The following is a 27479-nucleotide window of genomic DNA, read 5'->3' as shown; positions in this document are numbered from 1 at the left end:
TGTGACCATGGGTAAAGGTCTTGACCTCTCTGAGCTTTGCCATGCACCCTCACCTGATGGGAAGGCATGAGAAGGGGGTGAAAGCCTGGACCTCCATCACTTAGTGCTCGTCCACAAAGCTCTCTGGTGTTTGAAAGAGGGAGACTTTGAGAACATTGGAGAACCTTCCATCCCCTCTACCTGTCAAGGGCTTTCTGGTCCACAGAATAAGTCAAGGTCAAAGGGCTTCCTTCAAAAAATAGTTTATTTTGTGGATCTCCCGGCAGCCTCTTCAGTTCAAGCGGATGGTCAGGGCAGCAGCTAGTCACGGTCTGGGCTCTCCTCCAACGCCAAGAGGACCTTGCCCAGAAGAGCCCTTCATCCCCCAGAATCTCCACCCCTCCCAGCCCACCTCAGCTGCCAGGGCTGTCACTGGCTGGTGGCTGGGCCTTTCTGTTTTAACCTGAGGAACCTCAAGTAGCCTGGCTTGTAGCCGGTTCCCTGGGTGACTGTGGCCTCAGCCCGGAGTGATGCTCCATGTTGTCAGACACTGCCCAGAAGGACGGTAGGTGGTGGCTGACTTCCCCAGCCTCTGTCACTGGCACAGAATATCTCACCCACACCCTGCCGCTGCGGGGCCTGCGGGTGCTGGCAAAGTCTTCAGGAGCAAACCCAGGGTGCTCCTGCCGCGGTATCAAGGCACACGGTGAGGAAGTGTGTTGTGTTGGTCAGGGGCCCTGGGAGGGGCCAAGTGGCGGCGGCACTAGCTGTGTCCAGGGACAGCCTCTCTGTGCTCGGGCGTGAGGGTGCTTGGTACCCAAAGGGTGGCCAATCTGTAGGAGGCATGGGGTCCAGTCCTTGCTCCACTTGGGAAGAAAAGGCTTACAGAGCCTGGGAGCTGAGGTAGGAGGAGTCCTCCAGCTCTGCCAGACACCAAGGATCCTACCCATTTTTCTCTTCATCTTTGGAAAGAGCTTGTCCATAGGATGGTCTTCCTGCCTCAGGAGGGCCACTTGGAGAACAAATGCCATTTTATTCTCTTAATTGAACAAAGGAAATCGTTTTTGCCCTTGCTTGGGTGACTAAGTATCATCACCTTGTCACAGAAAGAGGCTTTCTTGGGTCTTCTCTGGTGTGTTTTCTTTAGCACAATTATTCTGCTGAAGGACAAGAGCTGTTGAACGTGAACCAGTGTGCAAGCGCCTTGAGACAAGACAGTGAGCCGGGACGCCGAACCCCTGTTCCAGGCAAAACACAAGAACTCGGGGTGCCCGGTTCAGTTCACCTCAGAGATGTAGCAGTTATTCACTGGGACAAACCCTCAGGTTCCCAGGGAAGGGGAGGCTATGCCTGCCCGGCAGAGCCACAGGAGCCTTTTGTCCAGGAAGATGCTGTCAGGAACAGCAGCTGCATTTGTAGAGTGCTCAGGATCACTTTGTGGGTTTTCCTGAAACAAGCCCCAGGGTCCTGCGAAGGCCTGCCGCATGGCCGTTCCCGTGGTCCAGGGTCCTAGGGATGGCCAGAGTACCTCAGGGGGAAGCCGGGCTCTCCGTGGTAGACAACAGCTGAGCCACCTGTATCCGCTCAGCCGGGCTGAGGTGCTGGCTCAGGTACGCCACGCAGTCCATGGTCACCTCTGGGTGTTCCTGAACCAGACTACAGGGAAGGGAAGAGACAGGCAGGTCACTCACCAGTTGACTCAGTGGTCTCTAGGTGGCAGTGTCCTTGTCTAGATATATTTCTCTTGGGTGGGCCAGAGCCCAGGGTTCTAACTTCCTCCAGCTGCGTTTGCTCAGAGAATGGGGTAGGGGTGGGGTGAGACGGATGAAGGGGAGGAGAGAGAGAGGGAGGAAGGGGGAAATAGTCCTGTAGTGGGGGGGATTCTGATGTAGGGAGCAGAAGGCCTCAGGGTGGCATAGCCCTATCCAGTCACTGGTTGTATGACATGACCCTAGGTGTGACATACCTGAGCCCCACCCAGCTTCACACCTGAAACAAGGGTCCAGGAATCCTGTGATCCACCTCCTTGAAGACTACGGAAATACTGACAGGGAGTGAGCCTGCATCCTCAGACCTGGGGTTTGCGATGGGGGTCCTTCTAATCAGCAAGGTACTAGCTATGAGGCAAGAAGTCATGGACCACAGTTCTGGTTGTGTGTGTGTGTGTTGGGGGGATAATCACCCTGGGTTGAGGCTGGGCCTGATCCTGACACTGTGGCAGGCCAGTGAGCCAGAGGCTGGCAAAAGGCATGCTGCTCACCTTTGGATAGTCTTGAGGACAGTGTCCCGCTTCAGGTAATTAATGTTCTCACGGATGGTGGAGCGCAGGCCATCCCTGGCTGACCAGTGCTGTTCCAGCCACTGGACCACCACCTGGTTGCTGTCCCACTGGTAGGCCTGGGGGGGGGGGGGGCAACGGGTAGAGTCTACCTCAGGTGGGAATGCTGCTGAGGGGACAGGCTGGCAGTCCTTACACCCCGTGCCTGCAACGCTAACCGCTCCCTTCTCCCTGCTCAGGCCCACCTTGACGGGGCCCTCAGTCTCCACAAACCAGCGTCGCAGCATGGACTGTGTGTGCTCATGGCTCAGCTCGGGGCTGGCTTGGAGAATCTCCTGCTTCACCTGCGCTTCCAGCAGCAGCCGGCGCAGCCTCCAGTATAAGAAGGTGCGTGCGGTCTTCCACTCCAGAACGTCCTGTGGACAGGTTCAGCTGAGCACCCACGGAGGAGGGAAGGGGGCAGGGATTGCTCAGCGCTGGGCCCCAGGCTGGCTACCTGACTCACACCCACCCCATCCTAGAACAGGGATATTGTGCATGGGGGGGGGGGGGCGACACAGAGCGGGGCTCTGCAGGACCTCAGTGCCTCTGAACCATTTACCTCAACTCAATCTCAGGTTGGTGCCCAAAAGAAAACTGGCCGGCCAGCTATGGGCATGGGCCAGTGGACTGGTTGTCCTCTTAGGAGCAGGTCACAGGCCAGTGTCAGCACAAACAGGCTTCAAGCCTCACAGAAGCTGCAGACTAAGCCCCCTGCACTCAGGTTACTCCAGCATGCTGAAAGCCTGAACCTCCTCGGGGTGAGAGGCTGCGGGCTCCTGCTGACACACTCAGACTGCATGGCCCTGCAAGCCCTCGGAGCCCCAGCTTGGCTCCATCCCAAACCCCTATGCGTTCCTCTGTGTCTGGGTCCCCGGTGGCCTCTGGGGACTTGCCGAGATGATTCCCTTCTCCAGCATGTGGCCGGGCGTGTCGTGCAGGTCAGCGAACTGCACTGCCACCTGGTGGTAGATGGGGAACAGCAGGTCCTCGCGGGCCTTCAGCTGGCCCTCCAGCTCCTTGCGGTCCTTGTCAGGGAGCTGGGCTGTCCCTGCAGGTGAGCAGACATCAGGTCAGGACTTCGGGGGCTGTGAGAGATGGCCATGTGGTGTTGGGCTGTTTTTGTTTGCTTGTTTGCTTGCTTGTTTTGAAAAGCCGCAAAACCAAACAAGAGGCCTTGCCCTGTGATAGTCTGGCCTGCCATGCCAACGCTGCTCCTAAATCAAGTTCTACAGCCTCAGAAATGCACTCAAAGCCCCAAGACAGCCCCTGGGGTGGGGGTGGGGGGGCAGCCCTACCCAGGCTTCAGCTGCTGTCTGCAGACATATAATAAATACAGTAGGGACATATTCATTCCATGGCAGCAGAAACATGGGACAGATTCTGGAAACACACAAACCAGCACAGCTCTGCCGGGAGAAGTGGGTAGTAAGGAATGAAGACACCATATAACAAGGAAAGCCAGCGTTGGAACCCCAAGGGGCCAGCGAGCTGACTCAGTGGAGAAGGGTGCTTGCTGCCAAGACTGATGACCCAAGTTTGATTCCCGGGACCTATGTGGTAGAAGCAGAGAACCAATTTCCACAAGTTGTCCTCTGACCTCCACACGTGTGCTGCAGCATGGGCATGCACAAACACACAAAATAAATGTAATAAGAAGGAAAGAAACCAGGCTGGAGAGATGGCTCAGAGGTTAAGAATATTGACTATCCTGAGTTCAATTCCCAGCAACCATATGATGGCTCACAACTATCTGTAATGAGATCTGATGCCCTCTTCTGGCCTGCAGGCAAACATTCTCAGAACAGTATAATAAATATAATATATTTAATATAATATATAATATAATAAACAGCATAATAAATATAATAAATCTTAAAAAAGAAAGAAACCTCAAATTTCTTTTTATATTTTCTTTTTTAAATTTATTTTTCAAGACAGGACTTCTCTGTGTAGCCCTGGCTGTCTTGGAATTGTCATAAGAGATATTTCAGGACATAACGCCAGTTCCACACAAACCCAGTCATGAAGCGTAAACCCAAATCACAGAGGCGAACCCAAAGGAAGTGCACGCTGTAACAGACGTGCGGGCTGCACAGTTACACACATGACCACCACATGGACATCTGGGGAGAGTGGTATCAAAGATCAGGAATGAAGCAAATACAATGGATGAAAATTGTTTATCTCTGCCCGGGGAGGACATGATGTCCTCTAAAGAGACATTATAATTATCCAAGTTGTGGTGTTCTCCGTGGGCCCCAAATGTTTCAACTATCTCACCCTATGCGTGTGGAACAGTGAACTGTGGGATCATGGGGTGAACGCCCCGAAGCTCATGAGTGCCCATTGGATGCCACACGGAATGCTCCACCCTGGCTCCAGAGACAGGGCTGTGCTCTGAACACAGAAGCTCTGAAAGGTAATTTCATGTTTATATCTGGCCCCTTTGCTGAGACAGCTCACTGTGGAATACAAACCGCAACACTCCCAAAGATCTGCCTCTGAGATGGATGGTTCCTGCCGACCACTTCTGCTGCCCTGTGGAAGGGGCTGGATCTGTCTGATAGCTGCATTTGATTCATCTCATTCTGCTTTAATTCACTAGAATTGACACCTTTGCCGGCCTGCGCAACCCACTTACCCAGCTGTCCCACGAGCTTCTTGCACACTGGGTCTATCCTTCTCATGGTCTTCACCAGATCTTTCTTCCGGAACTTAATCTCCACAGTGCCCTCCGGCTCTAGAACACCACCCCTGAACAGAGGCGAGAAAGAGGTATGGGGCGGGGGGGGGGGGGGGTCATAGGTCAATGTCAGCTGTCTTCCCATTGCCATCCACTGTACTTTTTGAGACAGAGTCTCCCACATAACTGAAGCTCACTGATTTGGCCAGGCTGACTGCTCATCAAGCCCCAGGGCCTCCCTATCTCTGCCCACCACCCTGGGAGTCCTCTGTGGGTCTAACTAGCTCTGCAGAGTAGGCCCTGAGTGGCCCACCCACCTGCTCTCTCTGTCTGCATACATCTCGATGCACAGGGGGTTGATGGTGGAGTCCAGGACAACCCATGAGCCCCCACGGAGCTCTGCATAAGGCGGGATGTAGGTGAGAATTGGCTGCTTGTACTGCCGGAGGCCGTCCACGATGTAGGCTCCAAACTTCAGCATCTGCTCATACATGTCTGCAAAGCGAGGCCTGCTTAGGACAGGCCCCAGTGACCCGTCCACAAAGCCTACAGTCTTCTCTGCCACAGGCTGCCGAGGGAGAGCTGGGGGCTGGGCTGGGTCTGGCTCCTTCCCTCAGGGGCCATGTGACCTGGGGCAGGTTGCCCTCCTGCCTGGGTGTGTCCTCATCTATGACCACCCATGCAGGGTCTGCTGTTTTCTAACCCCTTCCAACTCTGAGTGAGATGCCCCAGCCCACCCGTGTCCTGTACACACAACCCCATACCATAGGTCCCTGCTTTGCATCACCGGGAGGTCCCTCCAAGTCCCCATACCCTATATGGTGACACTGCAATGCTGGCCAGCATCAGCGCCGTGTGTGGAACCAGAGCATGGGACCCTCACTGCAGGGTCCCCATTCACAAAGGGGTTGAGGACTCAGAGAAGTCACGCAGCTCTCAAGGATACAAATGTGTATCCTTCCTCCTCAGCTGCTTCCTCAGCAGCCAGTGGGAACCACTATCTCTCTGGACATTCTGGGAGACTTAGAGCGGCTCGCGCAATCATAAGGTTGTGGATAACCATATCCCTTCCTCATCCTATCACACAGGAAGACAACTACCCAGGTCACCAGGGAGCTGGCAGAGCAGACCTCCCTGCCCCCCTGCCCTTCACACGACCTCAGGAAGTCACCTGCTTCCCACGCTCAGTTCCTCATCTATAAACCAGGTGGTTACTTACCTGCCTCCTCGCCCGACTGTTGAGAGACCCAGTGGAGGGATGTGGAGGGTTGTACTTACCCTTCATGCCCCCCGAGAAGCCTCTCCAGTTGGCAAAGATGATGAGGGGCAGGTGCTCGTGGTTGAAATCCCTGATGGCCTGTGCTGTCTTGTAGGCGGAGTCTGGGAACCACACCTGGCCTGCCTGCTGGATGACCTGGGACACAGAGTCACTTCAGTCAGACAGTAACCCTGGACACAGGGACAACAGGGCCAGTGATCACAGCCTCTCTTGTCCTCTACTGTTTACGTCAACTTGACACAGAGAAACATTTCTCAGCTGAGAAAATGCCACCATAAGATCCAGCTGTAGGGCATGTCCCTAATTAGTATTGTTAGAGGAGGGCCCAGACCACTGTGAGTGGGGCCACCCCTGGGCTGCTGGTCCTGGGTTCTATAAGAAAGCAGATTGAACAAGCCATGAGGAACAAGCCAGTAAGCAGCACCCTCCATGGCCTCTGCATCAGCTCCTGCCTCAGGTTCCTGCGTGTCTCAGTTCCTGTCCTGCCTTCCTTCAGTGATGAACAGTGATGTGGATGTGTAAGCTGAATTAACCCTTTCCTCTCCAAGCTGCTTCGGTTATGGTGTCTCGTTACCACAGTAACCCTTACCATTATACATGCTCCAGAGCCAAGGCTCCCCAGGAACCCCAAACCCATACTCTCTGGACCTCAACAGGTCCCCCTATTCTCATACTTAGTCTGTCACCACACTAGTTTAGGCTGGATTGTAGGTCCCAGCAGCAGTAGAGTGGAAGCGAGAATGGGGTACACAAAGGACCTTTACCACCCGGGCAAGAAGCCTAGAGTAGAATATTATGTGTCCCGCGGAGATGTGGTGGGGCAACAGGCAGAGCCCCCAGGCCAATCCCTGCTGGAGGCCTCTGTTCTCGGGCTCTCAGGACCGTGGGCTGGGTCAAAGGATGGACTCCTGTCAACAGTGGTCATAGTGGTCATGGCTCCTGGCTCACCTTGGCTTCAGAATCCAGGTTGGCAGGGTCGGCAGGGACAGCCACCTCCACAGTCCGGGTCTCCACGGCAATCACCCCCACAGGGATGCCCCCCAACCTGCAAGGTGAGCACACATGAGTTCGGCACTGGGCTGCTCTGTGAGATCTCAGGGCCCCCGCGTCTACCCAGCCTGCTGTAGGTACTTCCAGGTGGGACTGAGGGTACATTGGGGAGCTGGCTGCAAGGCGCAGAGGTGGGGAGAGCTATAGGTGCCCTGCTAGGGTGAGAACAGTCAGGGCAGCGTGATCCTGAACCCATGGAGCGGTCTGTGCCTCAGGCTAGGCATCGAAGAGGTCAGGTGTGAAGCACACACAGTTCCCAGCCTTCAGCTTCAGATTCCTCCTTTGTGGTACTAGGATGGAACTCGGTCGGGGTTCTGCGTGTGCCAGGCAGGTGCTTTGCAACCTAGCCACACCCCAGCTCTAAATGATGACATGAATCACGATCCCGCGTGGCCAGCAGCTGCACACTGTGGAGCTTGGGTGCTGAACTGAGTTACACAGGGAAAAGTTTGAAGCAAGCCAGGATTGGTGGCATAGGTATGTTACCCAGCTACCTAGGAAGCCAAGGCCAGCCTGGGCTACACAAGATACTGACTTGAAATAAAAACCCAAGAGCTGGGATATGGCTCATGGTACAGCTTTTTGCCTGGCATGCATGGGGCCCTGGGTTCCATCTCCAGTGCTCAAAACTGGGGAGGGGGTGAGCCATGGCAGTCCCAGCCCAGTGCTTGAGAGTCCCGAGCCCGGTGCCCCCCATCTTGTGTCACCTTGCTCGTCCGGTCACCACAGTCTGAGCCCAGGGTGCCATGATTTCCATGAAACTGCCATGGTCGAAGAATCCGCTCTGCCAGGAACTCTTCAGAGCTGTGGGCAGAAGGATGGAAGCCCTGGCTGAGGGCTGGAGAGGCCCAGGGTCTGCCTAGTGGGCACACGCAGCAGCTGGCTTTGACCACATAATCCTGTGCCCTTTCTGCTGAAGAACCTTATCCCGGCCCACTGGCTATAGCTCAGTGTCCCTGAGAGGAAACAGCTCACCCATGTCCCAGAGACACACTGTGACAGCAGCAACGTAGCCACTGATGGGTGGGGGTGGGGACGGTGTTGGGAGGGTGATGCAAATGGCTGCCACTCTGACACGGGGTAGAAAGCCTGGCAGTGGCTGGATGCCAGGGAATAAACCCTCCTGCTTCAGCCTCTGCCTCAGGGCTCGGGCTCTCCGCAGGATAGAGCACACAGTGGGTAAGAAACTGATGCCTTCGAATGGAGTCGCTGCTGGAGGGTAAGGTCTATAAACCCAAGAATCCATTGGAACCCTTGCCTCCGGCATGGCAACAAAATTCTAGGCATGGGTCGGGTTCGGGACAGCTTAGCTTTCCCGTGGGGGCAGTTCTCAGAGCTGAGCACACCCCAGGAGACAGAGGTGTTCCTAGGAGAAGGAGGAAGTATGGGTGCATGAGTGTGCTCGTGTATGTGTGTGTGCAAGAAGCCAGCCGCCTCTGTGAGGGTCTAGCCAGAGGGTAAGAGAGGAAGGAGGGAGGCCCTGGCCAGTGCTGAACCCTAGCCCCTGGCTCCAGAAACCGGAGCCGTTTCCAACCCTTGTTGGTTCATCCCCTCCTTTGGGCTCACATGCACCCACCCTGGTAGATATGGACAGACATAAATGCTTCCACCAAAATGGCCCTTAACAGTAGACCCAGGAAAAAAAAATCCCCAAATCTGGAGTCTCTAAAAAACACTTTACAACTTACTTGGGTGAGGCCTCCCTGCAAGCAGCCACCTGGGGTCATAGGGAGCTTTGGATGGGATGAATTCAATTTCCCTGTCGATGGGGTCAATAGGAGTGATGATGGGGACTGGGCTGCGATTGTCCTAGAAAAAAACAGCCAGAGCCATTTCATTCAGTCCCTGGGGCACGGCAGTGAGGACCACCACACACCTGGGTGCTCTCCCCTCCGACTGTGCGCATGCTGTGCAGCCCTCAAGCCACGGCTCCAGCTGTAAAATGATTGGCAACTTCTGTCTGCATTCTCCTGAGACCTTTTAGAGCTCAGACAGGGTCCGGGAGTCACCCAGGACCAGCATTCTCTCAGCTGGGCGATTGAAGAAACCGAGGCACAAATATCTGCTAGTCAAGATCTAGTTAGAGCGGTCCTGTTCGGACGACCGATAGCTAATCAGTCCAGTCCAGAGGAGCCCTGGGGAGCATCTGCAGAGAGCTGAGCCGTGGGCATCAGTCCCCCTCATCGCCATGGTAACACAACCCCAGAAAGGAAAAAGATAAAGGTCAGAAGGATTGGGAGGCTGGTCCAGGATTACAGTGCTCCTGAAGCCAGGAATGGATCCAGGCTGACCATGAGCTATGAGGCCCGTTGTGGTCCAATGTCACCCTTTTCTAAAGGATCAGTAGACAGCATCCCTGCATCCTACAGCACATCAGAGTCTCCCCAAAAGCAAAGGTCAGGGCTGGGTATCAGAGAGGAGAGTAGATGGTGCTCTTTTCCCCACCCTCCCTACCGCCAGGAACCTAATCCCATAGGCTCCCAGGCTCCAGGCTGCCAGGGAACAGCGCACCTTCGGTATATATGACAGCCATTCCAGAATGGTACAGACTCCCTCGAAGTCATCTGGCACAGTGACGTGGGAGACCCCGTTGTTGTGCATGATCTGCACACCCCCCAGCTGGTTGTTGGATGTGTAGACCTCTCTTCCCAGGACCTGAGTTGACACAGCACAGTTAGCAAGGACGCGCCATCTTGCTGGGTCTTCTGCTCTGGCTGCCTGTCAGAATGACCTGGGAGCTTCTGAAACACCTGCCACCCAGGCTGTACCCAGACCGATCCCTTCAGGGTCTTCCGGGGGAGCACCAGGGGGAGCACCAGGCATTGTTGCTCCCTATGTCCTTAAGATTTCTGGGAAACTCTAATATGCAGCCCAATTAGGGAATCACCAATGCCCATTTGGACGTAAAGGGTTCCTTCTTCAGGAGCAGGTCTGCCGCTGGGCCTAGGGGTCAAATAGTCCACGCAGGCACTGCTGATGCAAAGCCACACATGGAACTCCCCAGGGGGCTCTGAGTGGACATTCAACATGGAGACTCCAGGGCCACGTGGGAAATCCTGTACTACACTAAAACAAGCAGGCTCTTGGTTTGCACACTCATGGGTCGGACTTAGCCACAGGCAAGCCGAAACGTAAGAGTTCTCCCAAAATGTAGAAGAAGCAAAATTGTGCGAACGGGGCCTTTCTTGGTATCCTGCAAAGTATGGCGCATCTTTAATAATATTTTTAATGTAAGCTGGAGAGCTAATTCCAGGAGCAGGGGTCACAAGGGGATGGGAAAACTGCAAACTGAAAAAAAATATAGCACTTGCTTCAGGAAGGGAACTGGGTTTTGGTTGTTGTCTTTTCAAGACAGGGTCTCTCTGTGTAACAGTTCTGGCTGTCTCGGAACTCGCTTTGTAGACCAGACTGGCCTCCAACTCACAGAGATCTGTCTGCCTCTGCCTCCCAAGTGCTGGGATCAAAGGTCAGAAACTGGTTTGTATTGTGAACCCACAATAGCTGGTGTGGCGGTGTGAATGAAAATGCTCCCCAGACTCACAGGGGGTGACAGCAGGAGGTGTGACCTTGCTGGAGGAAGCCTGTCATGGGGGGGGCGGTTTGCTTTGAGGTTTCAGATGCTTAAGTTTGTCCCTACTGCCAGCTCGTCCAGATGCAGAACTCTAAGCTCCCTTCTGGCACCGCATCTGCCTGCATGCTGCCATGCTTCCCACCATTGTGATAATGGACTAACCCTTTGCAGTGTAAGCCAATTAAATGTTTTCCTTTATAAGAGTTGCCATGGTCATGGCGTCTCTTCACAGCAAAAGTCAGCAATAATAGCTGGCAAAGACAGCGGGCCACGTGAGGTCTGACTGCTCCAACCCTCCCCACCCCTGCCCCCACCCCCACCCCCCGCTGCTGCTGCTGCGGTACCTTGTTGAGAGCGCTGGCTCCAGTGAGGATGATGTGGGAGTTTTCCACCTGGATCACCCGCTGGCCAAGCCTCACCAAGTAGGCCCCAATTCCGAGGGCACGGCAGGTCACCTGTGGAGACAAGACCAGAGGCTGGTGCGCTCACCCCCACGGAGAGTGGTTTCTCTCTGTATAGCCACAACCAGCCTAGAACTCTCTAAAAGATGATCTGCCTGCCTCTGCCTCCCAGGTACTGGGATTACAGGTGTGCGCCACAGCTGGCTGGAGCCTGGCTTTCTCCCAGCACCTGTCCAAGCTTAACTTCTGCTATTATCTGCACCTTAAACACTCCTCAGAGACCCAGCACCTTAAACACTCCTCAGAGGCCCAGCTAAAGGTGGTGGACACTCTAAGAGGGAGCCCTGTAGGGGTCCCTAGGAGATTGGAGGCTTGTCACATGAGACCTATAAGACCCAGCCAGCAGCTTCCTCTATCTGCTCTGCCACAAGAGGTTCCCACAAGAGGTTCAAAGCACCAAGGCCAAGAGTCCATGTGGACCTCTGAAACTCTGAGTACAAATTAACCTTTTTTTTTTTCTTATATTTTTGGTTGTGAGCCTAGCCTTTAACAGCTGAACCATCTCTCCAGCCCAACACTTTCTCTTTAGAAGCCGAGTGTCCCAAAGTAAACCATGGGACTTTTATATGAAGGAAGGAAGTCAATCAGAAGAGCATCGGGAAGGCCAGCGGCACACACTGGCCCTGCTGGTGCTGAGCCATCTGCAAAGGCCTTGAGAATGCGTAGGAACTGCTTGACCCCTGAGGAAAATCTGCGCCGAGTCAATACCACGGGCCACGATTTCCTGGGTCTCTGAAACAGGCTTTTGTTATGTAGCCCAGGCTGGCCTCAAACTCCAGCTCCCCCTCCCTTGGCCTCCCAAGCGCTGGGATTGCAGGGGTACATGGCCACCTCCCCTTCCCTTCCTGCTGTGTTTATGAGCTTTGATTAGATCCTGGGGCAGCATGTGAAGACCGGCCCTGAGTGACAGGTTCTCGCTGAAGAGTTCTGTCACCGCCTGTAACAACACAGGATTGGGAAGGTCATGGGGATGGGATGACCTGTCATATAAAACTGTCGAACACGTAACACCTTTATTTTTTATTTAAAAATTTGCATTTATTTATTTTGTGTGCATATGTATGTATTTGTGAGTGTGCTTGTCACAGCACGCATGTGGCGGTCAGAGGACCGCGAGAGCGACTCAGTTCTCTCCCGTTGTCATGTGATTTCACAGACTGAACCACGTAGTCAAATGGGGTGACAACCACCTTTGCCCCGAACCCTCTCGATGGGCCCCTGTTTTTAATTTAATTTTGTGTTTGTCTGGTTCTGAGACATGGTCCCATTATGTAGCCTTGGCTAGCCCAGAACTTGCTACATAGACCAGACTGACTTGCACTCACAGTGATTCTCCTGCCTCGGCCTCCTAAGTGCTAAGATTTCAGGGATTCAGAGAAAGAGTTCTGACATAGCTGTTTAGGCTGAGACCAGACTGGGCTCTGTGACGCTAACGAGCTCCAGGTGCTGCTGTACTGACCAACTATAGTCACACACAGAGCAGGGAAGGCCAGGTGTGGCTGCAGCCAGCACTCAAGAAGCTTAGACAGCAAGGACTTCAAGCTCGAGGCCAGCATGGGCTAGACAGTAAGATCAAGTCTCAGGAAAGAGCGGGGAGGGCCTGAGGAGATGGCTCAGTCAGCAAAGTGCTTGCCGAACAACCAGAAGGACATGAGTTCAGACTCCTAGCACCCATGAAAACTCAGTCATGGCCGTGTGCGCCCATAGCCTCAGTGCTGGGGAACAGAGGCAGGAGGGTCCCTGGGGCTTGCCAGCCAAATTGGTCAGTCACAGCCAAACCAGCAAGCTTCAGGTTCAGTGAGACTCTCTGTTCCCCAAAATGTGAAAAGTAATTGGAGAAGGTGCCTGATGTTGACCTCTGACCTCTATGTGTACATGCACTCACGTGTATACACACACACACACACACACACACACACACACACAGAGGAACACACAAAAACAGGGAAGAAAATGAGAAGGAAGAGACCAGAAGGGAACGCACCATGCTGATGGTGACAATTTCTTCGTAAGCCAGGGAGGCCTCTCCTGCGATCATGCCTGAGCCCCTCAGGTTCTCCACGCCTAGGCTGCCACTCTTCCCTATGATGTCCACAATGACGTATCTGCAAGGACCAAATACGGCTAAAGCCAAGGCTCCAGAAACTCCCCGCAGATGTGGGGCAGGAGGGATGAGCGAAGACAAAGTGTTTGCTGGAACACAGAACAGTCAGAGGCAAAGCGAAGACAGGGGCTTAGGACCCTGGGGCACCAATCTTCCAAAAGATCGAGGTTGAGACTCTTAGTGAGGTGCCACCTTACCTCACATCCCACAGAAAACTAGCTTAGCCTCTGGTCTGTGGGGACACCAGGGACTATGAGGGAAAGACAGTCATGTGACCTGAAAAGGTGAGACACCAGCAGGCTCGGAGGAAGATATTCTGACGGATACAGTTAACTGAGTATTGCCCAAACTTATTTCATTATGGAATTAAAAAAAAAAGTTTCTTGGGGCTGGATATATGGCTGCCCTTCCAGAGGTCCTGAGTTCAATTCCCAACAACCACATGGTGGCTCACAGCCATCTGTAATAAGATCTGGTGTCCTCTTCTGACCTGCAGGGATACCAGAACACTGCAGATACAGTAAGTAAATAAAGCTTTAAAAAATGTTTCTCATGAAATTCACATTCCAGAAGGTCACCCAGAAGGTCACCTAGAGACCGCCAGCTTGTTTGATGCCACAGCTGGGAACCTCTGACAGTCTCAGGCACCCAGATGGCCACTGAATCCTTGGGATAACTAGGTCACAAACTGTGAACTCTCATCCCCGAGACTTCATGAGAACTTAGTTCACTGTTCCCTGCCTGAGCACTGCTATCTCAAGTAAAGGACAAACCACCGAAAGTATGGCGCAAGGGCAGAGCACCTGCCTAGTGTGTGTGAGGCTCAGCCGAGAAAAGGAAAGAGGAGGGAGGGGGCGGAGGGACGGAGGGACAGAGGGAAGGAACAAGGGAGGGAGGAGTGAATCATTTGGGGATAACCAGGATGAGTCATCTGGAGATTGTCCCAAATGGTTAAGTCTCCAGCCCCTCACATGGAAGCTCAGGGCTCCACCACCCACAAGCCTAGAGATGCACCCCTTCCAGGCAGCTGGGCTGAACTGCGGTTGCACGAGGGCTTGCCAGCCGGTGTGGTGTTTACCTGGATTCACCTCCATCCTCAATGTGCTTGCAGTGCACGGAGTTCTGGGCGCTGATCTGGGTGTAGTCTTGGGGTGTCAGGTACAGGTATCTAAATCCCTTAAAAACACACTCAGTGAGACAGGGAAGCCAGTTCTGTGGACTCCCGCCCAGGATGGCTGCTGGAAGCTCGACTGCACAGCCGCCCGCCTCAGGCTCACACCTGTAAACCATGTGACCGCTTTCTCTCATCTCTCTTCCCCACACACAGCCTCAGGCTCTGCCTGGTTACACACTGTGGAGGGAATGTGTGTGCACTCGTGTGTGCACATGTGTGTTCATGTGTACAGGTCGAACAGCCCAAATGATAGGGAGCAGAAGTGTTTCGCTATGTCTGAGCTTTGGAAGATCTGCTTCTACCTCATGAGACACCTTAGGAATGGAACCCACATCTAGACGTGAGACCCATTCATGTTTTGTAGGCACCTCTGGGCTAAAGGTGACCCTGTAACATACTGTCATGATTTGGTGTCACTGTGACCCATCCCGTGAGCTGAGCCGTGGAGAGAATTTGTTACTTTAGGGATGAGGTTAGTGACCAAAGGGTTTCAGATTACAGGCCATTTTGAATTTTAGATGTTTGGACTATGGATGGGCTAAAGATGTAGTAAAAAAAAATAATAATAATAATTTTTGACTCCCAGAGTGGCTTTTGTCTCCTTTAGGGAAATGGCATCACTATCTGGAGAATATATTCCATGAGAAAGCGATCACCCCACTGTCTTCCATTAGTGGCATGTGCCTACAACCCCAGCTTTGGGGAGGTAAGAGGTGTAGGCAGGCGGGTCCGTGGAAGCTTCCTTGCCAGCTAGCCCAGAAGACCTGAGGGATTGCAAGTCAATGAGAGAACCTGTCTCATAAAGAAGGTGAAGGGTGACACCTGAGGCTGGCCTCACCTCTACAGGCATGTACACACACATACACACACACACACACACATGCACACATACACAGTCTAAAGCCTGGGTGTGAGATATTATTCGCTTTGCATTCTGGGTACATATGGATTTAGAACCTGGCACATGTCACCTACATGTCTACATGTTCCATTTATCATGCCCCTAGGGGGTGTCTTTGGCCATTTCTGCTAATCACTATGCACCAAAGCATTTATTTTGCTTCTTTTTCTTTTTCTGAGACAAGGTCTCCCCACATAGGCCAGGCAGATCCTGAACTCTCTCTCTCCTCCCACCTGAGCCTCCCGAGTGGAGGACAGGTTACGCGGCCCCGTGCTGGCTCACTAAGTGGGAACTGCACATGGCGCTCCTTCCCACAGTTCTGCAGGCGCCATCAACACCCCTCCAATGCAATGCAGGCTGTGTGCCTCTTACCTGAAATGCATGGGGCTAGAAACAAGTTGGATTTTGAATTTTTTTTTTCAGGCTGGCATATTTGCGTATAAAAATGAAATCTCTTGGGACTGGGCACCAGATCTAAACACAGCATTCAACTATATCACAGACAGCTCACACTCAGCTTCTTCAGGCCCCTGCGCCGTGGCTGTGACTCAGTGAGGGAGGGCGGGGCGGACCTTCCATGTAGGACATCATGCTGACACTTAAGCTTTGGGCCTGGAAGCATTTCTGATGTGGGACTTCGGATGAGGGGTGCTGCGTCTCTTCTAGGTAAGCGCCATCATGTCATACCCCCCCCATGACGTACTTTGTGGGGGTCCTCCGGGTCCACCCAAGCCACTTGGAATATCTGCTTGACCTCCTCGGCCAGGCCCATACGGGCCCCACTGTTGGCAGCCAAGTAGATTTTGGGGATGCCCTCTGCCCGGGCCATCTCAGATGCCCGCAGATACAGGAAGTCCTCCTCTATGCCAAAAGAGCCGATTTGGAAGGTGATGTCATTGCTGATGACAATGACGTCCCGTCCTTCTGGATACTCCGGGGTCTTAAACCTCATTTTGAAGGCCACCATCCCCACCTGGGAAAGAGATGCGTGCTAAGCAAAATGACTTTGGTTCTTCCAGGTGACATCCGAAGCAAGATGACCCAAGCTGGGTTCTGCCCAGGTCCTACCTTATGACCACCTCCCACCTGGTACCCACCTCGTGCCTACCTAGTGCCCACCTCCCACCTCATGCCCACCTCCTGACCCCATGCCCACCTCCCACCCCATGCCCACCTCCTGACCCCGTGCCCACCTCTGACCCCGTGCCCACCTCCCACCTCATGCCCACCTCCGACCCCATGCCCACTTCCCACCTCATGCCCACCTCTGACCCCATGCCCACCTCCCACCTCATGCCCACCTCCGACCCCATGTCCACCTCTGACCCCATGCCCACCTCCCACCTCATACCCACCCCATGCCCACCTCCGACCCCATGCCCACCTCCTGACCCCGTGCCCACCTCCGACCCCATGCCCACCTCCCACCTCATGCCCACCTCCGACCCCATGCCCACCTCCCACCTCATACCCACCCCATGCCCACCTCCGACCCCATGCCCACCTCCCACCCCGTGCCCACCTCCCACCTCATGCCCACCTCCTACCTCATTCCCACCAGGAAGCCGGTTCATCTCCACTAGCTGTCCCTGGGAGTCCAACACCAGCTCCGTGTACGTCAGGATATCTTTGGGGTACTTCTCTGGGGAGCCCCACAGTTTAAAGAGAGCCTGGAGAAGAGGAAAAGCTTGGAGTCATGGGGAGAGAAGTACTGCCCTTCCCAGTTGGGGATAACACTGGGTAAAACTGCCCTGTCCTCAAAAATGAAAATGGAATTTATGCCCTGGTAATGCTGGTGCATGCATGGGCAGCCCGTATATGGCGGTTCTGTTGAACTTGTCCCTATTGGGCTTCATGGTCTAAGTTAATGAGGACGACTGACCAGGTCTCTTTCTCGTCTGTTCTCACCCTCTTTTTAAATCATGAACACACACATATTCACACACACATACCTATTATTATTATCCTAGTAATAATAATAATGAGGAGGGAGGAGGAGGAGGGAAAAGACATTCTTTTAAACCACCTGAGTTCAGTTTTGATGAAGGTAATTTTTATTACATTTTTATATTTGTGCATGTGTGCACACACACCTGTATAAGTAGGTACAGGTACCAATATTTGTGTGTAGTGTATGTGGTATGTGTGTGTGTGTGTGTATGTGGGGGTGTGCGTGTGGTATGTGTGTATTTGTGTGTGGTGTGTATATGTGTGTGGCATGTGTGTCTGTGTATATGTGTGTTGGTTTGTGCATGTGTGTGGTGTGTGTATGTGTGTACATGGTGTGTGTGTGGTATGTGTGTGATGTATGTGTGTGGGGTGTGTGTATATGGGGTGTGTGTGGTGTATGTATGTGTGTGTGGTGTGTGTGCATGGTATGTGTGGGGTATGTGGGTGTGGTGTGTGTGTACGTGTGTGTGTGTGGTGTGGAGGGGTGTGTGTGTGGTGTGTGTTACATTATGTGTATGTGGTGTCTGGGGTGTGTCTGTATGGTGTGTGTGTGGTGTGTGTAGTGTGTGCGTGTGGCGTGTGTGTGGTGTGTGTGTGTGTGATGTGGGGGGTGTGGTGTGTAGGTGTGCTGTATGTGTGGTGTGGTGTATAGTGTGGTGTATGTGTGTGGCGTGTGTGTGGCGTGTGTGTGGTGTGGTATGTGTGGTGTGTGTGTGTGTGTGTGTGGTGTGTGTGTGTGTGTATGTGGTGTGTGTGTGTGGTGTGTGGTGTGTGTGTGGTGTGTGGTGTGTGTGGTGTGTATGTGGTGTGGTATGTGTGGTGTGTGTGTGTGTGGTGTGTGGTGTGTGGTGTGTGTGTGGTGTATGTGTGTGTGTGGTGTGGTGTGTGTGTGTGTGTGTGTGTGGTGTGTGTGTGTGTGTGTGTGTGTGTGTGTGTGTGTGTCACAGGTTGATGTTGGGTGTTGTTTTCAATCACTTTCCACCTCTTTTTTGGGACAGCCTCACACTAAATCCGGATCTCACTGATTACCTAGATTGGTTGCCAGGAAGTTCCGGGGATTGCCCTGCCTCTGACTTCCAGAGCTCAGGATTACATGTGTTTACACCATGCCTGGCTTATTAAAGTGGGTTCTGGGGTCTGAATGCGGCCTTCTCGCCTGCGTGACAAGCCCTTTACCCACTGAGCCCCTTCCCCAGCCAGGTTATACTTTCCAAAGTATTGATTCAGCCTGGGACTGGATAGATAGCTCAGTGCTACAGAGGGCTCTACTGCTCTCGCAGAGGACCAGGACCCACACCGGGCAGCTCACAACTACCCAGAACTCCAGTTTCAGGTGGATCCAACTCCTCTGGCTTCAGTAGGCTCCCGAAAACATGTACCATGGGCAAGTAAACTCGGGATGTACGCACGCACATAGCGAAGAATGAACAGAGAACTTCCGGTTGTTTCCAGTGCTGTGCCTGTGTGTGCACTGACCCCTGGAGCTGGTCGGGGAGTCACAGATACCCCTCAGGAGAACCTAACAACGCTCTACTTCCCTCCCTTCATTCCAAGACAGAGTCTTGCTGTGCTATCAGGCCAGCCTCCCACTCCTATGCTCAAGTGATGCCCCTGCCTCAGCCTCCCAAATAGCTGAGACTACAACAGGTGCCACTGCACCCAGCTCCCCAGGCACTGTCAAAGAATGAGGGTAAGGATTGCTCAAAGCCAGTATCAGCCGCACCAGGATCAATTTCCTGCCTTGGTAACACACTGTGACAAACCAAAATGCTGATCTGGGGAAATGGAACACACTAATGCTGTTGTCACTGAGGAAATGGCTCAGGGGCATGTTCAGTTCAAATTTTTTGGCACTGTTTTTATGACTTCTTGATTATCGAGAGACCAATTACTTTAAAGCAAAATATACATTGTGTACACATATACACATATACACATGTACACAAGTACATATGTACACAGGTACCGCCTTCTCTCCATGACCCATTTAGCCTCAGAATGGGGCCCGGCAAGCAGCAGCTAACTTATAAATGAACAAACAGACGAGAAGCAGGGGCCGGAGGTGATGGCTCAGTCAGGAAAGCAGGGCCCTCACATGCACAAGGACCAGAGTTCAATTCTTATCCAAAGAAAAACCAGAGCTGGGAGGATGGAGAGAAGAGGATTCTGAAGGCTCGCTAGTTGGCCACTCTGGCCAAATTAGCAACCTCTGGGTTAACTGGGAGAGCATGACTCAAAAAATGGGACAAGAGCAAATAAAGAAGATACCAGACATTGACCTCTGGGCTCTATACACACATGCACACATGTGTACATGTACCAACACATACACACACACAAACACATGCAAAATACATGAGCAAACCAGAAGCAAATATTAAAATGTTGAGCAATTTGTCTCAGGTCATAGACTTTGAGTTACTTTTCTCTTTTCCCCCCAACCCCCTTTGTTTTCTAAAGATTTACAGCGTATCACCTATCAGCAGGACAGAGTTAGGCTTACTTTGGGGAAAGTACCATGAAGTCGCTCCTGCACTAACTATTTTTCTCCAGGAAGACTTCATCTAGAAGGAATCTCAGAAGCATAACCTAGGACAAGGGATGAATTCTGGTGGAAGGAGGGAAAGGGACCCTGGAGGGTGGTGCCATCTGAGCCCGCAGGACTTGCCTGTCTGAACATCTCCGGGAAGTCATACACATAGGTGGTCCCCAGGGACTGCGCCTGGAATCGCTTGGCCTGGAGCAGATCTTTGGTGACATAGGGTGTGTTGATGAGCATGCCGTGCAGGCTTCCTTGCTTGTTGCCGAAGGAGTGGAACATGATCTGGATGGAAAGAAAGGAAACGGAGAGGGGCTGGAGGTTAAGAGCACTGGCTGCTCTCCCGGGGACCTGGGTTTGAGTCCCACCCCAACCCGAGTCCACAACAAAAGCTCAGTGAGAGGCAGATCTGCAGAACGTATGTGCTTTGCCATGTGCAGATCTGCAGAATGTATGCGCTTTGCCGTGTGCAGATCTGCAGAACATATGCGCTTTGCCATGTGCAGATCTGCAGAATGTATGTGCTTTGCCATGTGCAGATCTGCAGAACATATGCGCTTTGCCATGTACAGATCTGCAGAACGTATGCGCTTTGCCGTGTGCAGATCTGCAGAATGTATGCGCTTTGCCATGTGGCAGCCAGAGCGGGAAGGGTCTGCGGGAGCAGGAGACAGAGCTCCAGTATGATGCTGGCGGCAGATAAGAACCATGGGGAATCAGGCCACTGACACTGTACCTGTGCCACTTAGAGTTTGGGTAGCGTACTACAGTCAACTGAAACGTGTCCTTGTGAGAAGCTGAGTGAGAGGTACAGCCCAGTCAATATTTTGTTCTGTACGTTTTTTTTTTGCAACTTGAGAGCTTTGAGTCTCATTATTTCAAAATAAAAAGTACATGTATACTCATATATGCAGATACACACACACATATACATACATGTGAAATAGTTTTGGGTTCATTTTAAAAACTCTTTCTGCAAGGTGGTTGGGGGAAGCATGTATCTCTAGGTAGACCAGTGTGTGTTCTGTATGGTAATTGCCACATATTCTTCTTTCCACCTACAGCATGGCCACAGGATGGAGTCTGCCATAGGGCTGCATGCCCTGCCTTGGAGGGTGAACAGACCAGAAACTACGATGCCCATCACACCCTGGAGCTATCTACTGGAGGCTGCCATGGTCCATGACAAAGCAAGGTGAGGACCATGGCGGTGGCTTCAACCCACAACTTGATGCCCAGATAGCTGCATCTCCTTTGACTCGCAACCCTTACATTTCCGGATCTGGAGTCGGTCACTTCTTTGTAGACGCTGATGTCCAGGTAGTAGCCAGACTCGTTGGTGATGAACAGGCGGATGGGGATGGCGCTGCCTGTGGTGGTCTGGCGGATGTTGATCTTGACCTCTGCCTGCAGCACACGGAGCTTCCACAGCCGGCTGCCGTAGCGCATGACCATGGCTCGCACCGACTCCTCGATCTGCCGAGAAACGCACACCATCAGAGCCTACCCCACATACCAAGGCAATGCTGAGAGCCAGGGGACAGCAAGGCATGCAGGAGGCAAGGAGCCTGGCACCCGACACAAACTATCAGCTGCCAACAACCAATGAGGATGGAACCCAGAGCCTCAGGTATTCCAGGCAGATGCTCTGCCACTGAGCTACATCCTCGGTGACAGGGTGACAAGTCACGGAACTCATCTTCATGTGTCACCCAATCTTCTGGGCCTCTCAGGCCCAGGCAGTTTTCTTCTGGACTGTGGGAACTAGTCAGGCCAGGGCATTAGCATGGGTGCTTATGGGTTCTGTGACCCTACAGATACTGAGGTCTTTTCTGGTCCTTCAGTTGGCATCGCCAGGGTCTACCTACTGCAGAACCGGCCTGCGCACAATGCCCCAGCCTCAGGCCTTAGGCTCTCATCCTGCCCAGCAGAGCCTGGAGAGGACATAAGCTCTGCCGGGAATTCTAGGTGCTCCTGTGGTCCGAGCTCAGACATCGAGATGGACTGGCAGGTTTGTTCTCTCCTGATTCAGCTACCCACAGGCTCATCCTGAAACTCGGGGCTGGAAGGCCAGAACACACAACCCCAAAGCATTGTGGCATGATGAACCTCAGGAAAGGGCACCTAGAGCCCGGGAGAGTGCCAGCGGTGCCCGGCAGAGTGCCAGGGTACAACCTTGAGCGGATCCATGATGACAGTGGGCACGAAGTTGAGGAAGATGTGGTTGCAGTCGGTGCGCACGCTGGTGTTGTTGAACGCCACCTCCAGCTCGTCCATGGCTTCCAGGAGCAGCCGCTCGCCTTCATTCTGCAGGTACTCGAAGGAGGCTTCCTGCCAAAGGAGGAAGGCCGGCCTCAGCCACAGGGTCTGCACATAGCTGGCGGGGAGCCCTGTTCCCCCCTCCTGGGGTGTCTGCTGAGATGCAGAGCCCAGGTGAGGGGAAGAAGAGACTGAGACTGTGTGTCATATTCAGCCTCTGTCTTCCGCTCCCTGGTGCTCTGACATCTGGGGCTGCGGCATCGGAACGCTTGGGAGATGGCTCAGCAGCAAAAGATGCTTGCTGCCAAGCCCGATGGGCTGAGTTCGGTCCCTAGAACTCCACAGGAGGAGAGAACTGACTCCCACAAGTTGTCTCTGACCTCTAAACACGCGTGGTGGTGCTCCCGCCCCCAATAAATACATGTATGAATGTAATTTTTTAAAATCCATCAGTGGCAGATTTGACTTTTTTTAATTATCCCCCGCCCCATGCACACATGCAGTCATGGACATGTAAAGAAATGGAAGGCATCATGAATGGGTCTTTGTTCACACACGCAGGGTCACAAGTAAAACGTCCTGATGTTGGCCCCCACTGGCTCTGGTCGCCAGCAATACACCTTTCATTTCGGGATGGATCCTCTCTAGAAAGGTCACCAGTCGACTGGCCCCTCCCCAGAAGAGTTCTTGGTGCTTTCACATGATCTTTTAAAGGTGTTTTGTGTATGTATGGTGGTATGCTGTATGTCTGTGTGTGTGCATGTGTGTGTGCGCGTGTGGAGCACATGTGTATCGAGGCCTGAAGCTCACGCTGATTGTCTTCCTCCATCACTCTCTACTTTCTTCAGTTTTATTTTTTTAAATCATGTGTATGTGTGTGGGGGGGGGGGGGAGGATTATGTGTGTTGAATGCAGGTACACATAGAGTCCAGGGGTGTCAGATCTCCTGGAGCTGAAGTCACAAGCAGGTGTGAGCTGTGTTTCTAGCCTTCAACTCTATGTCTCGACAGATGGTCTCCCACTGATTTGGCTGCTCTAGCCTACTTGCCCTGAAATTCCCAGTCTCTGCTGGGATCACTGGGAGCCGACACAATTGTCTAGGTTTTTATACGGGTTCTGGGCTCTGAACCCCGTTCTTCAGGCTTGTGTGGCGACTGCTTCATCTACTGAGCCATCTTCCCTACCCCTCACTTGACTTTAAAATGGTTTGTAACTGTATTTGAATTCTTATAATGTGATCACCAGTCGGTGGTCAATCAGCAAACACAAACAATTTCCTGAACAAATCAGTATCTTTCCATCCATCCAGTTCTCTTCTCACACAGAGCATATCACAAAATACAAGACTCTGGCTGAGGCGCCACTGGCTGGGATGCCTACAAGAGCAGGGTCCTGTGTGCTGAGCACACCTCCTGATCCCCAGCAAGCAGCCCGGGGGGGGGCTTGGGGAAGAGAAGGCCAGAGCATAAGGAATGAGCTCAGGGTGGGGTGGAGACACCCATGCCACCTTACCTTGGTGATCAAGTCTGAGTGTCGGATGATGGCGCGGATGAAGAACCTGTGGTCAGTCACCTCCAGCCCTTCCTTCACCTTGGCGGCACCCAGGTAAAGATGCATCTTATGGTTGGCACAGGGCACAGCGGTCAGGTAAAAGTTGCGCATGCGGCTCAGCTCCAGCTGGAAAGCCAGGGCGGGCTCCAAGTGGCGATAAATCCGGTCTTCTGCAAACTGTAGGCCAGTCAGAGAGAGAGAAGCTCGCTTGACTCTGTGAGGATATGCCTGGGCGGGCCAGGCTCCATGCTGCCAAACCCTGGCACTCAGAAATGACCCATTAGTTGTGCAACCTCATCACGGGATTCAAGAGTTTTGGAGGTCACAGACACTGTGATATTAACTTCTGTATGCACCCTGCTTGCCCCCAGGACATGCCAGAGCTCAGGGTTGCTGTCTGTCTTCAACTTCTGAACCCTCCTTTATAGAAATAAGACCCCCAAAGGAATCAACTGGCAGTTTGGGAAACTGAACCAGAGAGAAAATGAGGTCTCCCTCCCCCACACCCTCCCTCAGAAGGATGGTGTTTAGCTGAGTAAAGCAGACCCTGAGCCAATCAAAACGTTGAACTTTGCTGGGCTTCTGGGCCCGTGCTGGGAGCGAGGCCACCTGGTCTAGGAATCAGAAGGGGCTGGGTACTACGTGTTTTAGGGTGATGAACCACATGGATTTGGTAACTGTGAAAACCACGGGTAGTATCTAATGAAATGGCATTAACTGTGCTCCAATGTTTATTGATGGAGCAGGCAGCTGAAAGTCAGCTTGAGCACAGCACCAAACACAAAACTTAGCAAGTAGGTAGGAACCCTGTGTGTCTGAGATTGCTGCAGAAAACACGGAGTCCTTCTGGCAGCGTAGCTCTAGTGAAACGTGAGGGCCCACATCCCAGGCTCTGAGCATGCCTGAAGGCTGGGGTGAAGGGCACCCACGGAGGACAGTGTCCACACTTTCACCCATACCTCGTCTCTCGCTCTGAACGTGAAGAACTTGGGAAATTCTCTCTGCAGAAAGAAATCCAAGCAAGAGGCGATTAAGTCAAGCAAGACTCCAAACCCTTCCTCTGCCTATTTTGTGATTATTAAAGATGACTTGGTCTATTTTCAGAATGAGTTCTCCAGAAAGACTGTTCTAGAAACTAATTGCTTCTATCCCACCCTCGAGAATAAATATAAAATGCCTGGTCCAGAGGCTTGGAGAACAGAGAAGACAATGAACTAAAGATTGGGACTAACCTCTTGGGCGATAAGGAATGTGATCCTTCGGAGTCCGTAGTCCACGAGGATGTGTTTCTGCATTAAAAGCCACAGACAGTAGAATATTATTTGGTGAGTAAAGGCCCAGTGTCCTGATGCATGTTGCTATGTGGATGAACCTGACAAGTGTAATAAATGCAAGAAGGCAGCCAAAATACTGCCTAGCAGGAAACATTCAGAGTTAACAAGTCTACAGAGACAAGTGGTGGGGCAGTGGTTGCATAGGCTGGGCTGGGGAAAAGGCTGGGGGAAGGATTTGGGTTTGGGTTTTCGGGAGGCAATGTTGTAAAACTGACAGTAGGATGAAGGCCATGCAACTCTGTGAACATTACTTTTTTTTGGAGTAATGGGATTTGAACCTAGGACTTTTAGCATGCCAGGCAAGCATTGAGCTACATCCCCAGTCTGAATTATACACTTTCAATGGCTGTGTTATACACTAGGTGACTTATAGCTCAATATAGCAAAACGCTGTGTGCACACAAGTTCTGAGATGTGTGCAAGAGTGTGAACTGCCATGCTCTGTACAGAAGACCCCAGAGCAGATGATAGTCAGGACACAGCCACACTCTTCTGGGGGACTGGGGCACCCTCTTCTGGTCTGAACGTTGACCACCAGAGTGAAGATCCAGCTATATCCACACATGACTTTAGAGCTAATTAAAACATTACATAAAAGAATTGTTCCCAGCTGCTCCCCAAATGGAACACACATATGGACAACATATAGGTTTATGGAGAAAAACCCACAGGACAAGAAAACAAGGTCATTGTTTAATGGTCCAGTAAGGAAAGTGACAAGGGAAACAGTCTCTGCCTGTTCCCCAGGAAAGTTGGGTGGGCAGCACTTGGGAAGCAGAGGCAGGAGGATTATTCAAGGCCAGCCTGGGCTATACAGAAAGTTTCAGGCTAGCCAGGACTACAGTATGAGATCTTATCTCAAAAAACAAAATGATAAAACCCCAGCAAAACAAAAATAAGCTAAAGAAACACAAGACACCAAAGAAAATAACAGCAAACACAGGCACAGGGGGCTGAGATGGTGCAGTGGTTGAAGCACCGGCTAATCTTCCAGAGGACGCAGGTTCAGGTCCCAGCACCCACACGGCTGTGAACAACCTTTAACTCCATTTCCAGGGGATGTAACTCCCTGTGTTGGCCTCCAGGGGCACTGCACACATATACCACAGACCTACATGCAGGCAAAATACCCCCACACAGAACATTTTCAGTTAAAAGAAAAAATTAAAACAAAGACACCACAGTGGGTGAGTAGTTGGATCATGAGTTCTCTGCTAAGGAAGTTGTATGTGCATGAGTGAGTGCACGTGGATGTGTGCAGATGAATGAATGCATGTGGATATGTACACATGAGTGAATGCACATGGATGTGTGCACATGAGTGAGTGCCCGTGGATGTGTGTGCATGAGTGATGCACATGGATGTGTGCATATGAGTGAATGCACGTGGATGTGAGTGCATGGATAAATGCACATGAATGTGTGAACATGAGTGAATGCACATGGATGTGTGCACATGAGTGAATGCATGTGGATATGTACACATGAGTGATGCACATGAATGTGTGCGTATGAGTGAATGCACATGGATGTGAGCGCATGGGTAAATGCACATGAATGTGTGAACATGAGTGAATGCACATGGATATGTGCACGAGTGAATGCACGTGAATGTGTGTGCATGAGTGAATGCATGTGGATGTGTGTGCATGAGTGAGTGCCCGTGGATGTGTGTGCATGAGTGATGCACATGGATGTGTGCATATGAGTGAATGCACGTGGATGTGAGCGCATGGGTAAATGCACATGAATGTGTGAACATGAGTGAATGCACATGGATGTGTGCACATGAGTGAATGCATGTGGATATATACACATGAATGAATGCATGTGGATATGTACACATGAGTGAATGCATGTGAATGTGAGCGCATGGGTAAATGCACATGAATGTGTGAACATGAGTGAATGCACGTGGATGTGTGCACGAGTGAATGCACGTGGATGTGTGTGCATGAGTGGGTTCACGTGGATGTGAGCACATGGGTAAATGCACATGGATGTGTGCACATGAGTGGATGTGTGTGGATGTGTATGCATGAGCTGTATGCAAATGCGTACCAACCAACATGTTTAATGCAAAAGTCCCAATAATAAAAATGTACACATGCCCACCCCCATAGGCACATACCCTTCTAGCATGCCTTTCTTCAGTGCATCAAACATAACACATAATCCCTCACCTATTGCGGCTGTCCCCCGGGAGTGGCTCCTCTTCACAACTATGTGGCACCCATGATACTCTGTGGGATTCCTCACTGCCCATCCTTGCAGGGATGAGCTTCACACCTCTCCCCACCACCACCCTCCTTAGATAAGAACCC

At 52.2% G+C, this 27479-nt stretch overlaps 1 protein-coding gene across 4 annotated transcripts in view; it reads right to left on the bottom strand.

Moving 5' to 3' along the window:
* Positions 1–226: 226 nt before the first annotated feature.
* Positions 227–27479, bottom strand: part of Acacb (acetyl-CoA carboxylase beta) — a 102826-nt gene continuing 75573 nt past the window's right edge. For all 4 annotated transcript variants that reach the window (XM_087903722.1, XM_087903724.1, XM_087903723.1 and 1 more), the window contains 22 exons: positions 25054–25110; positions 24781–24822; positions 23783–23998; positions 22187–22342; positions 21284–21487; positions 20141–20296; positions 17070–17192; positions 16226–16495; positions 14526–14623; positions 13328–13448; positions 11227–11337; positions 9823–9966; positions 9000–9120; positions 8019–8115; positions 7210–7306; positions 6261–6396; positions 5300–5477; positions 4941–5053; positions 3193–3347; positions 2503–2673; positions 2240–2376; positions 227–1635 (listed from right to left, as the gene is read on the bottom strand). In XM_087903722.1, the coding sequence (XP_087759848.1) occupies positions 1509–1635; positions 2240–2376; positions 2503–2673; positions 3193–3347; positions 4941–5053; positions 5300–5477; positions 6261–6396; positions 7210–7306; positions 8019–8115; positions 9000–9120; positions 9823–9966; positions 11227–11337; positions 13328–13448; positions 14526–14623; positions 16226–16495; positions 17070–17192; positions 20141–20296; positions 21284–21487; positions 22187–22342; positions 23783–23998; positions 24781–24822; positions 25054–25110 (3030 nt within the window). In that variant the 3' untranslated portion in view covers positions 227–1508. The remainder of the gene's footprint in view (positions 1636–2239; positions 2377–2502; positions 2674–3192; positions 3348–4940; positions 5054–5299; positions 5478–6260; positions 6397–7209; positions 7307–8018; positions 8116–8999; positions 9121–9822; positions 9967–11226; positions 11338–13327; positions 13449–14525; positions 14624–16225; positions 16496–17069; positions 17193–20140; positions 20297–21283; positions 21488–22186; positions 22343–23782; positions 23999–24780; positions 24823–25053; positions 25111–27479) is intronic.

This window comes from Myodes glareolus, chromosome 2, assembly GCF_982192425.1.
Source record: "Myodes glareolus chromosome 2, mMyoGla1.1, whole genome shotgun sequence".
In the NCBI taxonomy this organism is placed as follows: Eukaryota; Metazoa; Chordata; class Mammalia; order Rodentia; family Cricetidae; genus Myodes; species Myodes glareolus.
The sequence above is the reverse complement of the archived record's forward strand: the minus strand, read 5'-3'. Positions and strand labels throughout refer to the sequence as shown.